This window comes from Canis aureus, chromosome 24, assembly GCF_053574225.1.
Source record: "Canis aureus isolate CA01 chromosome 24, VMU_Caureus_v.1.0, whole genome shotgun sequence".
In the NCBI taxonomy this organism is placed as follows: domain Eukaryota; kingdom Metazoa; phylum Chordata; class Mammalia; order Carnivora; family Canidae; genus Canis; species Canis aureus.
The window spans coordinates 33216377-33231514 of record NC_135634.1 but is presented as its reverse complement, the minus strand read 5'-3'; the positions used below and the strand labels follow the sequence as shown (position 1 = coordinate 33231514).

Below are 15138 nucleotides of genomic sequence, written 5' to 3'. Positions count from 1 at the left end.
CATCTCTCCCCATTTTTGCTTTACCTCCTAGTCGTCTTCTCACTGTTCCTCTTTCTGCTAAGTCTCATCTCCTGCAATCCATTATTTTTTTCCTAAAGATTTTATTTATTTATTCATGAGAGGAACACAGAACAGAGATATAGGCAGAGGGGGAAGCAGGCTCCCCATGGGGAGTCTGATGTGTGAATCAATCCCAGGACCCTGGGATCACGCCCTGAGCCTAAGGCAGATGCTAAACCACTGAGCCACCCAGGTGCCCCCCCTCCCCTCCCCAATCCATTCCTACTTAGCAGCCAGCCTGATCTTCTGATCTTTTAAAAGCATGAGGCATGATGTCATTCAGAATTCCAATGGCTTCCCATTGTGCTTAGAATACAAACAAAGTTCCTCCATGGCAAGTAGTATCTCCAGTAATCAATCCTGGCTGCATATCAATATCACCACGGGATCTTTTCAGAAGCACTAAGCTTGGGTCCCACCTGAGTCCAATTAAATTGGAATATTTGAGATGTGGCTCAGGCATCAGTATTTTTAAAAGTTCCCTGGTAAATCTAATGGGCAGCCAGGGTTGAGAATTATGCCTCCCTCAGACAACCATCTTATTGCCTTTTCTCCTTTTATGACTGGTTCCATTGAGATCCTAGGAGTGGCCTTTCCTTGATTACCTGATCTAAAATAATGTCCCATGTTACTGGTCATTTTCTGCCAAACGCTTCTTACTTAGTACTACCATTATCTGAAATCACCTTATTTCTGTATTTTTATTTTTTGTATGAGAGTAGTCTTCATGATAACCTTTGCTCTCTCCTATACCATGGTGATCAGACTAGTGTTTAATAAATATTTATTGAGTGAATAAATAGCAGGGAGAAAAACCAAGTAAAGGGCCCTGTTGTATAGGAGCCAGAAAGGGTGCAGTAGCAAGAGATAATCTGGCAGGTGAGATGACATGGAGCAGATGCCAGAATCTTAACTGATGGAGATGATCTAAGAAACCAGATAAAGGAAGCAGCTGTGGCAATGGAATTAGGAACTCTCAGATATTTTCATTTCAGACGGGAGAGATTTTTATTCTGAATTGGTCCAGTCCCAGGAAAACAGAAACGGCTGGTTTCCCAAATGGAAGAGCCACCCTTAGCTTAGAATTACTTTTGATGTTCACCATGGTTGCTATAAACTCTTTTCACTCCTCTACCCTTTTGTTTTCTTTAGGTATGATTGAAGTACAACATTTTATTAGTTTCAGGTGTACAACATAATAATTCAATATTTGCTTTTTTTTGTTTGTTTTTGTTTTTGTTTTAGAAAAAGATTTTATTTCTTTGGGAGTGAGAAAGAGAAAGAGTGCATGGGCAGGGGGAGCAGAGGGAGAGGGAGAAGCGGATTCCCCACTGAGCAGGAAGCTCAATGGGGGACTTGATCCCAGTACCCTGAGATCATGACCTGAGCAGAAAGTAGCCACTTAACTGACTGAGCCACCCAGACGCCCCAGTGATTCCATATTTATGTTTATTGCAAAATGTTCATCACAATAAGCCTAGTTAACATATATTAGCATGCATGGTTACAAAATTATTTTTCCTTGTAATATATTAATATTTTATATTGATAACATTTATATCTATATATTATATTGTAATAATAAGACCTACTGTCTTAGCAACTTTTAAATATGCAACACAGAATTATTGACTATGGTTGCCATGCTGTAGATTACATCCCTGAGACTTCATTATTTTATAACTTGAAGTTTGTACCTTTTGATTCCCTTCACCCATGTCACCCTCATCTGCACACTCTTATCTCTGGCGACCAATCTGTTCTAGATATCTATTGGCTTACAAACTCACTCTTTGAGACTGACATTTCACCTAAATCTAGGTAAGACTGGCCCTCTGAGTTCACCATCCCCTACCATTCTCTTCATTTTAAGAATCTACTAATTTTCAAAAGCATCCAAGATTCCCACCACTTCACACTACTTATTGATTATGCTTGTTTGATAGAACCTTCACTATCTCTTTGCATCCTGATGCATTTGGAAGCCTTAGAAGCATACATATTTAACTATAATTATCCTGTTTTAAATATGAAGATCAGTTGGAAAACCACGTTCTTGCTTGTATCCCTTGCAGTTATTAGCAATTGAATTTACGGGTTCCTGACAGTGTATGATTAAAACTCCAGAGATAGACACTGTTCTGATACTACCTAATGCCAAGCAAAATGAACATTCTACAAATTCAGTGTGGTAATTTTGTGCCTTTAGACAGGGGTTATACTCAAACCACAATCCTAGAGAAGACTTAGGAGGTAAAAAAGAAAAAAAAAGTTCTCAAAAATGACAGGTTTCAGAAGCATAATTCTGTGATGAATGGCTGCCCAAAAATACTGTTTACAGAAGTACAGAGAAATTCCTCTCTGACAGTGGAGCAAAGTCCAAACTGTTACATCTTGGTTTTGTAGGACACAGGGAGATGAAAACTGCTTGGAAGAGATCATTGTTTCTCAGTTTTCATGCCCTTCCCCCGCCCCAGGATGAGCCTAAAGCTATTCATTCAAGCAAAGGCACTTTCCTGAGGCAGCAGAACCTACCAGAGATGTTTAGCTTGGTTTTCTTCTTATACTTGGCTCTCTTGTACACTTTGGTATCCAAAATTTGGAGCAGTGTTTCCTGTTCACGTATCTTTTTCTCAACCGTGGGCTTTGATATAAACCTATAATGATCTCACAGAATAGTACCCTAATTCTTTCCTGTAAAAAAATAGCAAAATTCTTTAAATTTTGAATACTGACAGTTTAAAACTTTATAAAATATTATTAAATTTATGCTTAAGGTAAATTCAACTTTTTTTGGGTAATATATAATATATCCAGAATATATTGTGTGTCTTTTTCTCTGGATGATTTCATGTAGAACAACTTACAAGACGGTTCAAGAACCCTATTGGCAGATGCCTAAAGTTTTATTAACAGTTTGCATCTACTTACTCTATGTATGTGGCTGCTTTACAACATATGTACCACCCACAACCAGGTTCGTTTAAACAACATGACCAACTTAATGCCTGATGGACATGGGGAATGAGGAAAATCATTGTAGTCAGTTACTTCTAGTAGGTATTCAGTATATATTTAATATAAGTTATCTGTTTATGGATAAGTTGTAAACTCTCTTTACCAGATAGAGGGTAGAAAAGCATCAATAGGAGTATGTGTATTTATTGAAATTTTTATAAAGAATTTAAAGGCTTTATTTAAAGCCTCATCAGGCCAGCAATTTTTTTTTATTATTATTGGGGTATGAATAGCATTGCCAAGAATTGTTTAAAACGGTCTTTTATTGTTTGTTTCAACTTTTTTAGGTGCAAATATTTATATATGTAAGATTTGCCATTTCAGTTTAAGACTGTTCCAGAACAGTGGTTCTTCACCTGAGAATTGAGATAAGAGAGAGACTACGTAAATTATTTTAAAGTATTTTAATAGTATAGGGTGACTTGTAGAGTGTATATACATGGTTGAAAGACCTTCATTCATGCAAAAATGCTTACTGAATGACTGTAAGGTGTTAGGTATTAAGAAGTTGAGCAGTCTTCTGTCTTGTTTTTGTTGTTGTTGTTATTTTTCCTTTCTCCAAAGGAGCAGAGATGAGGCATGTTTCTATGTGAATTTTAAATCCTTTATCTGTAAATAGAATAAAGCTCTAAAATAGATTTAGATTTTGATGTAATAAACCAAAATGTACACATTCTAAGTAGTTGCCTCTTGGATTACATCCCAGTATTCCAATAGAATTTGAGGATGTATATTGCTAATATTTTTATTAATATAAATATATCAGATAACATAAAAGATTATGTTTTCTTATTCCCCAACAGGTTGGTACAGAGGATATACCCTCCAGAACAAATCTAAAAAGGTATGGTTTAACATTTAATTTTTAAATTTGGGTCTGTCTGCCACTTTTGGATTATGTTACCTAATCCCATTTTCTGCTCATCGCTGCCTCTAGCTCTAGTTTGTGTTTTCTGTGATGGCTTATTGTTTAGATCTGAAAACAAATTCTCTGACTTCAGTGTTTAAGTAAAATAGAACAAATCCCATTGATTGCATTTCCCACCAGGCAACTTAAGGATAAAGGCCAGAGGTGAATTCACACACTAGCTAGGGCTCTTGTAGGCTTCTTGCTCTGTCCCTCAAGCTAAGCAGGGTGGTGATACAATGACATTATTAGGTTGGCTGTCTCCTTCAGGGGGTTCCCATGCTGCTTCTTTGTCCATGAGCTACGGTGCTAATAACCTAGAACTAAAGCATCTCCCATTTGTACTTGACTCTACCCTTTATTAAAAAATGGATAAGCCAGAGTAGTAGTTTTGAAACTGTGAACTTCATGACTCCAATAATACATCATGAGATCAACATAGTGTATTATTAACCAACATTGTCCAAAACCCAAAACTCTGAAAAGTAGAAAAGAAAATGGAATGCCATGAAAACTACTCTTTTATGAAACTTTTGTGTGAGGTACATATTTTTTAAATGTATTTTAAATTGTATTTTAAGTATAGTTAAGTATTTGGTTGCCATGAAAATGTATCTCATCATGGTCAGAGACTTTGAAAAATACTGACCCTAGCAGGTTCCTATACCCAGTGCCAAAACTACTCATCATCAAGCTAAAGAAAATCTATTAGTAACGTTAATACCCCCCTTGGTTAATTTTAGGTCAGGTCAGTGCTTTTTCTTTGACTCTGCACTCTGGGGCAGCAATGCATGTCAGCACTTTGTTTTGAAAGAGCAACATTGATAGGACCATAGTATTTCACAGTTAGTTCACATGCAAAAAAGCTAATTAGGAGAGAGGTCCAAGAAACATTTTAGAATTTATCAGGAAGCATGTGAAAAAAAAATACCCACAGTTGTTATTTTTCACACATGGAATGAGATATAAGTAATCTGAGCACACAACTTCAGAAGAGCTCAAGGCCTAGAGAAACACCTTTTTACAAGATTGTAGTCATTAGGAACCAGCACTGTTTGGATCAGGCTTTCCATATATTTGGCTCTGATGTCACACTCACTGTTTTTACATTTACACATATATACACACACACAATTTTGTTAATGTTGACGATTTAATAATCTTCCAAAATAGAGGAGTGTTTGCTTATAATGTGTCAACTCTCACAATCTGTCCTTTTATCCCTCCCCAAGTTCTAATGCTGAATTTTTCTGCCCACAGTTAGATTCCTGGGCCACATGTTTTCGTTTTCAACTTAACTATTTTCATTTAATCTCTTGCTGACTTTAATTTCTCCAGGCCTTAAATAGGGACCCAGGACGGGGACATTCTGTCATGAATGAGAGTGTAAAGAAGACTAAAGCCTTTCTTTCTTTCAGGATCCTTGTCTGTAGTTTAGAGATACTCCTACTTCTTGGTTTGGATTTAGCCCAATCCGTGTTTCTTTGACTGATAATTATAGGAATGATAGTTATTTCAAAGCATGATTGGAGTTAACCATTTTGAAGTTCTGGATTTATTAAAGAACAAGAATACTTCCCCATCTTCAAAAAAAAAAAAAAAAAAGACCTTAACAAAATGAACAAAAACCCATTCTCAGATAAGATCACATGAACTAAAAGAACAAACACAATTCTTGATTTTTACTGATGATTGTGAATCATGTTGAAACAAGGTCCCAGACCACACTTTTCCCTTTCAGAGAGCTTATAGTATGTAAGGATCCTTTTTGCACATAGAATACCTCAGTTTCTAAGGTGTGCTGTGATACCCTAACAGATCAATATCTATTCACCTTGTGCCCTTGTTGTTGACTTTGAAAAGGAAATAGAGTGCTCTGCTAGGGTGTAAATGACATGTTCTGGGTATGTTTTTAATTTTTTTGTTTTCATCTTCTTAAAACCCTTATTTAAACTTTAAATCTCACCCTTAAGAAGAATTGTTTCAGGAGGAGCTTCTTTTAGTTCTTGATAATTCGACTTTGTAATTCAAAGAAATGATAGTACAAACAAGGACGGTGCATTTACTTGTTGATTTTTAAGTTGCAATATCTTCCTGGTGAAGAGCTCCCAGAAAAATCAAGGGAATTCAAATTCAATCATCATGAATTATGTTCAGCTTTTGACACCCTTTCATTAAGAGATCCAGCCTATTTGAAATGCTCTCTTAATGCTGTTTTCTTGTGTCTGCTGGTCTTTGGGGGAGGAGCTATTTGAAAGGCCTATTCTTTTAATGGAAATTTTTGGTGTCATTTATCAGCAGACAAAGCCATTTAGAGTGGTGATAAAATGAGCTAGTGGTTTTAGGAATTGAAGATGCCAGGAGCTTTGCAGAAACTGATTATTGATCCTGGCAGGATTGTGAAAATGTGGATAAGGGCAATATCTAGAAAATCATTGGTTTATTTCTTTTTCTCAAGTGAGTAGATTGCATTGAGAAAGGAAAATCAAAATTGAGATAGGCTATAATTAGTGATATATCACCCAGGTTTATCCTGCCTTTCTGTGTGTCAAAAGGCATTGGAAAAATTCTACAAGGCTCAGATTTACCAGAGCAATTAAATGGATATAAGTGGACATGTGCTGTCATGGGAGAATGGTGCCTACAAATAACAGAGCAGTAATGCAACGAAATAAATATTCTCTTAAAATGAAAGTCATCATGTCTGTATGTTCAATATAATGTAATCTGCTTAGATGTAACAACATAAGATGTTCATATTTCAAATGCTTCTATCTTGGATTTCTCCCAATTATTAGTAGAAGACCAGTCATCAGATTATGAATGCACAAAAATTTTAATCGGCCCTTTACCTTCTTGATGAGAAAAATCTTCAAGGATATTCCCTGGGATGAGCCGTGTTACCTTATTTTAACCTCCAAATGTGGTTCCTTATAACTACTGCTTTAAGTAGTTCATCATCGAATCTGGTTCTCTACCAGGATGGCAGTCAACAAGACATTTACCTCAGCTTAAAAGATGGAAGAGGGAATCCCTGGGTGGCTCAGAGGTTTAGCGCCTGCTTTCAGCCCAGGGCGTGATCCTGGAGGCCCTGGGATCGAGTCTCACATCAGGCTCCCTGCATGGAGCCAGCTTCTCCCTCTGCTTCTCCCTCTGCCTGTGTCGCTGCCTCTCTCTCTCTCTCTTTCTCTCTCTCTTTCTCTCTTTCTCTCTCCCTCTCTCTCTGTGTCTCTCATGAATAAATAAATAAATAAATAAATAAATAAATAAATAAATAAATAAATAAATAAAATCTTAAAAAAAAAAAGACTCACAGACTCAAAGCAGCAAAAAAAAAGGACAGAAGAAAAAAAGTTCACCCAAAGTTCCTTAGATACCCTAAGGACAGATCTGGAGCTTCAGAATATCAGAAATTAGGTCCCAAAGGAATCCCATGTACATTGAATCTTTGTTTAACTGTTTGATCAGTTTTCCAAAATCACTTTGAATCCTGCCCCTGTAATGAAGGAAGTCAGTGTCAGCTTACCTTTGTGTGTTGTGGGTCTTATCAGTAACAGATTAGCATAGTACTTTCTTATATACCCCCATGCATACCCCTTTCTCAGAGTCTCAGAGTGAGGAAGGGAAGGTAATATACCTTTTTTTTTTTTTTTTTTTGGTTCTTCCTGCCTGGCAGGAAAGGATGGTCATTTTGCTTTTGACTCAAGCAGTGACCGGATCTACCCTGTCATCACCAATGCTGGGAGCAGCTCAAGCTCAGATTTTCTTAGTTTCCTGTTGTATTGACAAAGGGCTAAAATGGAGAAAGGAGAGTATTAGATAAGTATAGCACACACAACCAAACACAAGACTGACCCCAGTAGAAATTAACTAGTTTTCTGCCTCTGAATGGATTAAGGATCACTGGGTACACACACCCACCCATCTTTGACCAAGTCCCCCAGGTAGGAAGATATTCTTCTCCCATGTCTGTGCCCCCCCCCCCCCCAACACAGGGTGTCCACAGGGTCGCACTAACTTTCACAGGTACAGGGTGAGGCACTTCTACCTCTACTGGCCTAGCAGGCTAAGTTCCCAAAAACAGCAATGCCTTTTCCAGATGGCAGTTTCTCTATTTATTGATGAGTGTATTGCACAGTTGAACAACAGAAGCCATTGGCATTTAGGAAAACTCAGATCCATGACTTGCTTTCTGTTGGTTCCATCTGATCTTCACTTCTTCAGTTTCTACTGACTGGTTTCCAGTCCCTCTCTTAGGCCCTCCTTGGGTGTTTATTCTCCCATGGGCAGTGTCACACCAGTGATACAGACTCACCTCTTAAGACTGTAGAATGGAGAGCAATTTGAGACTGGGAAATGCTAAAAATAACCAGATAACTAGTACTAATTGATTGGGGGTGCATTTGGCTTAAGTGAAAGTGCTGAGAAGGGATTGTTTCAGAAAATCACTGTAATTTTATGGGCCACTAAGTACATAGCCCTTCATGTCACTAATTATGTGAAACCCTTTCAGGGCAACAGTTCATGGCATGTAGGATCTGGAGGGTTTTAGGAGCTCGCTGTGGAACTCCTTATCGTTACTGCAGCTCTGAGCTGACGCGGACACGTTTGCCTGCCCACTTATGGAGTGTTTCTCCCATGCGTTGGGAATCCCGATCTTAATTTCTGTCTTTCCAGCCATGCTTTCATTTAGGCTCAGTTAGTGTGATAGGTCCTGCGAGCCTGACTGCACAGTCTAGCAACTATCCTGGTACCCTGTCTCCTCTTCATTCATTCTTGATGCAATTTGTGCTCTTTACCCCGAGATTTGTATGGCCGTATAACCAATGTTCTTCTCTTGTAGGGTATTTTCCCTGAAACGTATATCCATTTGAAGGAGGCAACCGTGGAGGACCGAGGGTAAGTTCCAGTCCCAGGAAGACTCCTAAAAACTGGTGAACGCATCAGATGATCATTGAAGGGTCTCTCAAGGGCTTTATTTCTCTTATCTCCGTCAATTGCACCTTTCACAAGAGAGAGAAGTGAATAAAAACTTTTTCCTGATATGATTCCTTCTTTTATAAGTGCTCCTCTCTGGCATCCTTCACCAGAATAATATAGACAGACAATGAATGAATGGAGGGCCTTTGCCTTCCTTTTGCACTATCTGCTCACTGAGTATATGCGTGCTCATGTGTGCACACATGCATGTCTGGCATTCTTTTGCTGTAAGATCTCTGAGAACCCCCAATTTGGCCACCTTGGGGTAGAGATAAGCAAGCTGTATCTTGCAGTGATCAGCTCTGGAGCTTAGACCAGGCAGTTAGTCTTACTGCACCTTGGACTTTGCCAATACAAATTGGAGGAAGTAAATCGAGCCCTGCATCAGTTGTGAGCTCCATGTGAAATTAGGGGAAATACTGTGTGTGAAGATGCTCTGCAGATAAAATCCATTAAGTTTTGGATATTCTAATTTCTCATCCACCTTACCATTTGTCCTGGAAAGTACTGCCTCTGTGGTGGCTGAGGAGAGGAGTAAGACACAGCCTGAGGTGAGAGAAAGAAGTTGCTGGGTTGGTGAGCCCAAAGGCAGGAGAATTAAGGAGGGAAGGAGAGCCTGGAGCAGGACTGGAATCCCAGGGCTGATAAAGAGTGGAAGGATCAGAGTCACGCAGACTCAAAGCAGCAAAGAACATTCTCAGTTTTAAGTTCTGCACCCACACTTTATAGACAAGACATAGAGACAGGCCCAAATTCACACAGCCCTTCAGTAGCAGAACCAAGATAACCAGATGTCCCCCGCCTCCTAGAGAATCTTCTTTCCAGTGGGCCATTTCTGAGCAGCCTCTGTTGTCATGAGCTGCCGCCATGCTGGCGGAAGGCATATTCCCACTAACGAGGGTTGCCAGATAAAAATGCAGGGTGCCCAGTTAAGTTCGAAATTCAGATAACAACAAGTAATTGTTTACAGTAAATATGTCCTAGGTATTTAATGCATCATGTTTACACTAAAAAATTATTTTAATCTATCTGAAATGCAAACTTTTTTTTTTTTTTTTTTTTTTTTTTTTTTTTTTTTTTTTTATGATAGTCACACAGAGAGAGAGAGAGGCAGAGACACAGGCAGAGGGAGAAGCAGGCTCCATGCACCGGGAGCCCGATGTGGGATTCGATCCTGGGTCTCCAGGATCGCGCCCTGGGCCAAAGGCAGGCGCTAAACCGCTGCGCCACCCAGGGATCCCCTGAAATGCAAACTTAACTGGGCATCATGTACTCTTAGTTAAGTCTGGCAATCCTACCTCTGTTTCCTGTTTGTTTACTTGCTCTTAACTCTTCTTCTCACAGGTCCTTGTGAGATCACCAGCCCCATGACCCTCGTGCCATGCACACTTCTCCACTCACCCTCCCTAATGAAATGGCAGAACCAGCTAAAATACTGGATTTTGGCTTCCATCCCTAGGAGTCACTGAAGCCACCCCAGCTCAGTAGTTGCTCCAGTAGAGACGCAACGTGGTGTGGTCCAGGCTGGGCCAAGGCCTGTTCCATTGCAGGAACCATTCATTTTGAGAGCTGTATTGCTAAGTCCCTTCTTTTCTCAGGTGCTTAGGTATAGTAGAGTCTGCTCAACAAATTTCCCCACAAGGGGTGCGTTTTATTTCCAGCCAGACCAGCCCGACACCTATCTTTGAGCCATAGAGAATATGACCCCCGTCAAGCAAAGCAGGGATGATCCACCTGGAGTAACATGAGCATCTGTCTGGTTGTTCTCCTTAGGCAAAATGAGACTGTGATTCCTGGTGAGCTTCCACTGGTGCAGGAGCTCACGTCGACACTGCGAGAATGGGTCGTCATCTGGCGCAAACTCTATGTGGTGAGCTTTCCCCTGGGTCTTGAAGCTGGTAGTCTTATTTCTGGGCTCCTGGCCTGTCTGTCCTGCTGCAAGGTGTCAGCAATGTTTGGGCTCTGTGTGTGGAATAGGGTGTGTGTTAACTGGACTGTACAGTGGCTGATAACCAGCACATTCTCACTGTCCTGGAGTTAGGGGCATTGGTGATCTAGGGATGGTGGAAGAAATGACGGGACTAGCTCCTAGTCTTGATGTGTATTCTGGTGGATAGGAACTTGACAGTGTTTCATTGGCTAGCCGCATGAGGACTCCCTCTTTGGCCAGTGTCCTTACAGACTGCAACCTGAATGGCTTTAATGAGCCACCATCTAAAGAGTCTTTCTTTCCAAGGCCAACTCAAGGTGACTATTTCTTGGAACAATAGTTTGACCTCAGAATGCTATAAGACACCCCAAGTCAGTGGGAAATTTCACAGGAACCAGCACATTCTCTCCATGATGAACCATCATCACAAGTTATGTGTAGGCTGGCAGTTAGGAGAAGGTAGATCTGGCCTTTAATATCATCTGACTGAAAACACTGGGGGCTGCTCTCTTCAAGACGTCAGGAGTGCTCCAAGTCCCCTGGCAGCAATGTGCACACTAGGAAGCTCTTTCCTTGACATTGGAATGCACAAATATCTTTTTTCTAATGTTCCCTCTTTCCTGGAGACCTGGAGTACATAAGCATCACTAGGCCTTGCCTCTGTAAGCATCTTCCTCTGCTGACCAGAAGAAGATATATTTTCTCATTCAATGCATAATGAGTGCAGTGACAGAGTAGACTAGACCCCATGGCCTGGAAGTCATTCTGTTTCCTTTATGTGATTTTGTTTATCTGGGTTTTTGTTCAGTCATGTGTTGATTCTTCATTTGAACTCTCACAAGCCAGTCTTAATAACTTATGAAGGACACCTCCCTCTAGACCCATAGTACCAAAAACAGTAATCAGAAGCTCATTCTAGCATAACTTCTAAGAGCTAACATATGATTTCATTTCCATCCTGTTCCATGAGCCGTTGTTACCCATGATGGATCACAGCAGCAGAAATCACCAATCCCTTTGGTGGAAAAGCACAGGATTTTTCTCTGCCTGCCCATCTTTCAAGGCCTAATTCAGGTTCTTTCTTCCTCATCATGTAGCTTCTAAACATACCAATCCATAACGTTTCCTTCTGGACCATAGGAGCTCTTACTGCTGAGCCCATCATTTGACCCTTGGGGCACACTGCCTTGTAATGCAAGTGCTCTTTTGATCTCTTTATGTGTAATTGAGGGGAGAGCTACCTGTAAATTCTTAAATCACAAGCTCTCAGCTCTGGGAGGACTGACATGCTGTTTTAAGCCCTTTGGCCTACATCGATCATCTGGTACATCTGTTGAAAGCACTCTCTGGTTCTGGTTAATTGATTGGTTAGTGGCGGTTGCAACAAGTCTGATAAATGAGGAGTGCACATACACAGGGAACTTCCTTAATGCATTCTCTCTGGAAATTGATGAGTGGCGAAACGTATCCAAGAGTTAAGTACTGGGAAATGAGATTTTTAAAGTGGTAATGTTGGAGAGTGAAGAATATGAATGAGATAGACTTTTCTTCTTGTTAAGACACAGCTCTTGTGCTCACTTCATTACTGTGTCCTCCACATGTTCACAGGTGATTGTGCCATGTCTGCTATTGATGGAAATGAGAAGTCAGCCAGGGAAGAGGAAGCCTGATTCATGATTTTGGGCTTCCAAAATCTCTTAGTAGTTAGATGTGGGCAAGCCCAGTGTGAAGATTTCCTGTATGGGCATTTCACTATTTAATAGCAGAAATGGGTTCTTAGCAAGAAAGAAAGAAGCAGAGAAGGAAGGAATGAAGGAGGGAAGGAAGGAAGGAAGGAAAGAAAGAAAGAAGGATGGAAGGAAAGAAGGAAGGACGGAAGGAAGGATGAACGGATGGACCTCCATCTTCTCTGAGAGGGGCAAGCGCATTTCCCATCTTAATTTTGACATCTAATCAAATAATCATTGTGGTAATTGTGAATATTTAAAAAATGTCTGATAGCTGCTGTAAATGTCAAAAAGACATTCATTGTGGAAATCTTAATCAATTGATATGGCTCAGCAATCTGCTTCTGCTTTTGATACATACTTATTTATTTTAAAAATCCATTTAAAATGGGTTCATTATTAATCACGGCTTTCTCTCTTGTCTTCCTGTTCTTTCCTAAAATATTGACAGTTCACTTCAGGCAGAATTTCTGAGCTTCTTTCTCAAAAATTTGCATCAGAGTAACAAACCTCAAATATTGTGCGTCACTGGGTAAAAGGTAAAAGGACACCAAGTCTGTAGTTTTTCACGCCCGCCCCCCCACAATTTTATCAGTGTTTTTGCTTTCTGATTCTGTAAGTCCTTTCGGTTTGCATAAAGATGAACACAGATTTTACTAATCTACATCAGTACTTGTGTTTCTTGCATTTCCTCCCTCAGATTATGAGACCAGGTGTTCTGTTTGATACCTTTTTTTTTTTTTTTTTTTTTTTTTAGAGGGACAGAGAGAACATGCATGTGCACACGAGCAGGAAAGGGGCAGAGGGAGAAGGAGCTAGAGAAAATCTCAAGCAGGGCTTGATTATACGACCCTGAGATCATGACCTAAGCTGAAATCAAGAGTTGGATGCTTACCAGACTAAGCCACCCAAGCACCCCTTGTTTGATATCTTTCAAGATGCTTGTGGAGTCTTAGAACCTCCACAGTTCTCTACAACACATTTACTAGTTCTCTCCTTTTCAGTCCCTGCTCATGAGAAATTTATGTAGTAGACCCAGAGTCTTACGTGAGAGGAAAATGCTATCCACTAACCAGTGTAAGCCCAGCCTAGACAGGAAAGACATTTGGATAGCTGTGATTTATTTTTAGTAGCCATACTGTAACTTTGCGAAATAACCACAAATATGTTTTTAAGATTTTATTTATTCACTCATTCATTCATTCACTCATTCATGAGAGACACAGAGAGAGAGAGAGAGAGAGAGAGAGAGAGAGAGGCAGAGACATAGGGAGAGGGAGAAGCATACTTCCTGTGGGGAGCCCGATGTGAGACTTGATCCTAGGACCCTGGGATCATTACCTGAGCCAAAGGCAGACACACTCAACCACTGAGCCACTCAGGTACCCCAACCATAAATAAGTTTTAAAGGAGAGAGGAGTTCCTTATGCTGAAGAGAGGAGAACCCACTCATCCAAAGCAGAAAAAGAAATGATGACAAAGCCCATGTGTCTTCTCTTCCTCTTTGTTCTATTAGTATTATTTTGTCCCATATAATTGTTTTTCCTGGTGATGTTGGCTTTATGCTTTTGGGAGGAAGGAGGCTATAGGGAATAAACACTGGACTAGAAATTCAGAAGCTTGGTTTCTCATCCAGGCCCTGCCCTAACTAGCTCTGTGGTCCTGGGCAAGTCACTTGATGTTTCCAAGCATCTTCTGGATTCTGGCCCTGTGTGAAAGCTATGTAAAATCTGCCTTGTTGACTCCCTGGGGTTGTGAGAGCATGAAGAGAGGTGATGGCTGTGAAGTCATTGTGCAGATCGAACATCCAGGACTCTGCACATGGCATTCTTGCTGCTGTCTTAACTTGAAACAGTAGCCGCTTTGGATGTCCTCCCTCTGGGCAGCCTTGACTTGGCATCCCTTGACCTAACTCAGAGTCTCTGAAGCTCCCTTGTGTGTGCCCCCTGCCCACCCCCATCCAAGGCCACTTCCTTTGCCTTGTGTTATCATCTTAGGCGGAGTGACCTTGAGCACTCAATAACTTTGCTAAGTGTTTCTCAGCACAGATAGTGAGCCTCCTTAGTCAATAGGCTCAGGTCTGGGAGGCATAGATCATTCCAGCAAAGAAAGGGGAAGTCTGCCAATGCAGAGTGCGAATTCACAACAGTTTCTGGCTTTGTCTATGCTGCTCTTTCTCATTTGGAACTGGTTTAGTGGGCGTGTTTTCACTGGTTGATTTGGGAAGGGGGAAACAGTGAAGTGGTGGTCGCCTGGTGAAATGGCAAGATTGTGGACACTGGGGTCAAACAGCCGGTTCTTAAATTCTGGCTTACTCTCTTACTTGGTATGTATTTTTATATTCAGAAAAAGAAATTAGCAAACTCAGTAATAGTTACTACATACTAAAACAGAAAGAACTCAGATCCTGAAGGCAGGGATTTGGGTCCAGGGTATGCCACTAGCTGATTCTATAGCCTGAGACAAGTCCTTTGACACCTACATTGTATTTTCCTCACCTAAAATGGTAATTATAT

The 15138-nt window shown here is 40.5% G+C and overlaps 1 protein-coding gene and 1 long non-coding RNA gene across 7 annotated transcripts in view; one reads left to right on the top strand and one right to left on the bottom strand.

Moving 5' to 3' along the window:
* LOC144296021 (uncharacterized) overlaps positions 1-334 on the bottom strand; it is a 57229-nt gene extending 56895 nt beyond the window's left edge. For all 3 annotated transcript variants that reach the window (XR_013363165.1, XR_013363164.1, XR_013363166.1), the window contains exon 1: positions 287-334. This is a non-coding gene — a long non-coding RNA (uncharacterized LOC144296021). The remainder of the gene's footprint in view (positions 1-286) is intronic.
* DOCK5 (dedicator of cytokinesis 5) overlaps positions 1-15138 on the top strand; it is a 211708-nt gene that overhangs the window by 76097 nt on the left and 120473 nt on the right. For all 4 annotated transcript variants that reach the window (XM_077868808.1, XM_077868807.1, XM_077868809.1 and 1 more), the window contains exons 3-5: positions 3882-3922; positions 8829-8884; positions 10739-10835. In XM_077868808.1, coding sequence (XP_077724934.1) covers positions 3882-3922; positions 8829-8884; positions 10739-10835 — 194 coding nt within the window. The remainder of the gene's footprint in view (positions 1-3881; positions 3923-8828; positions 8885-10738; positions 10836-15138) is intronic.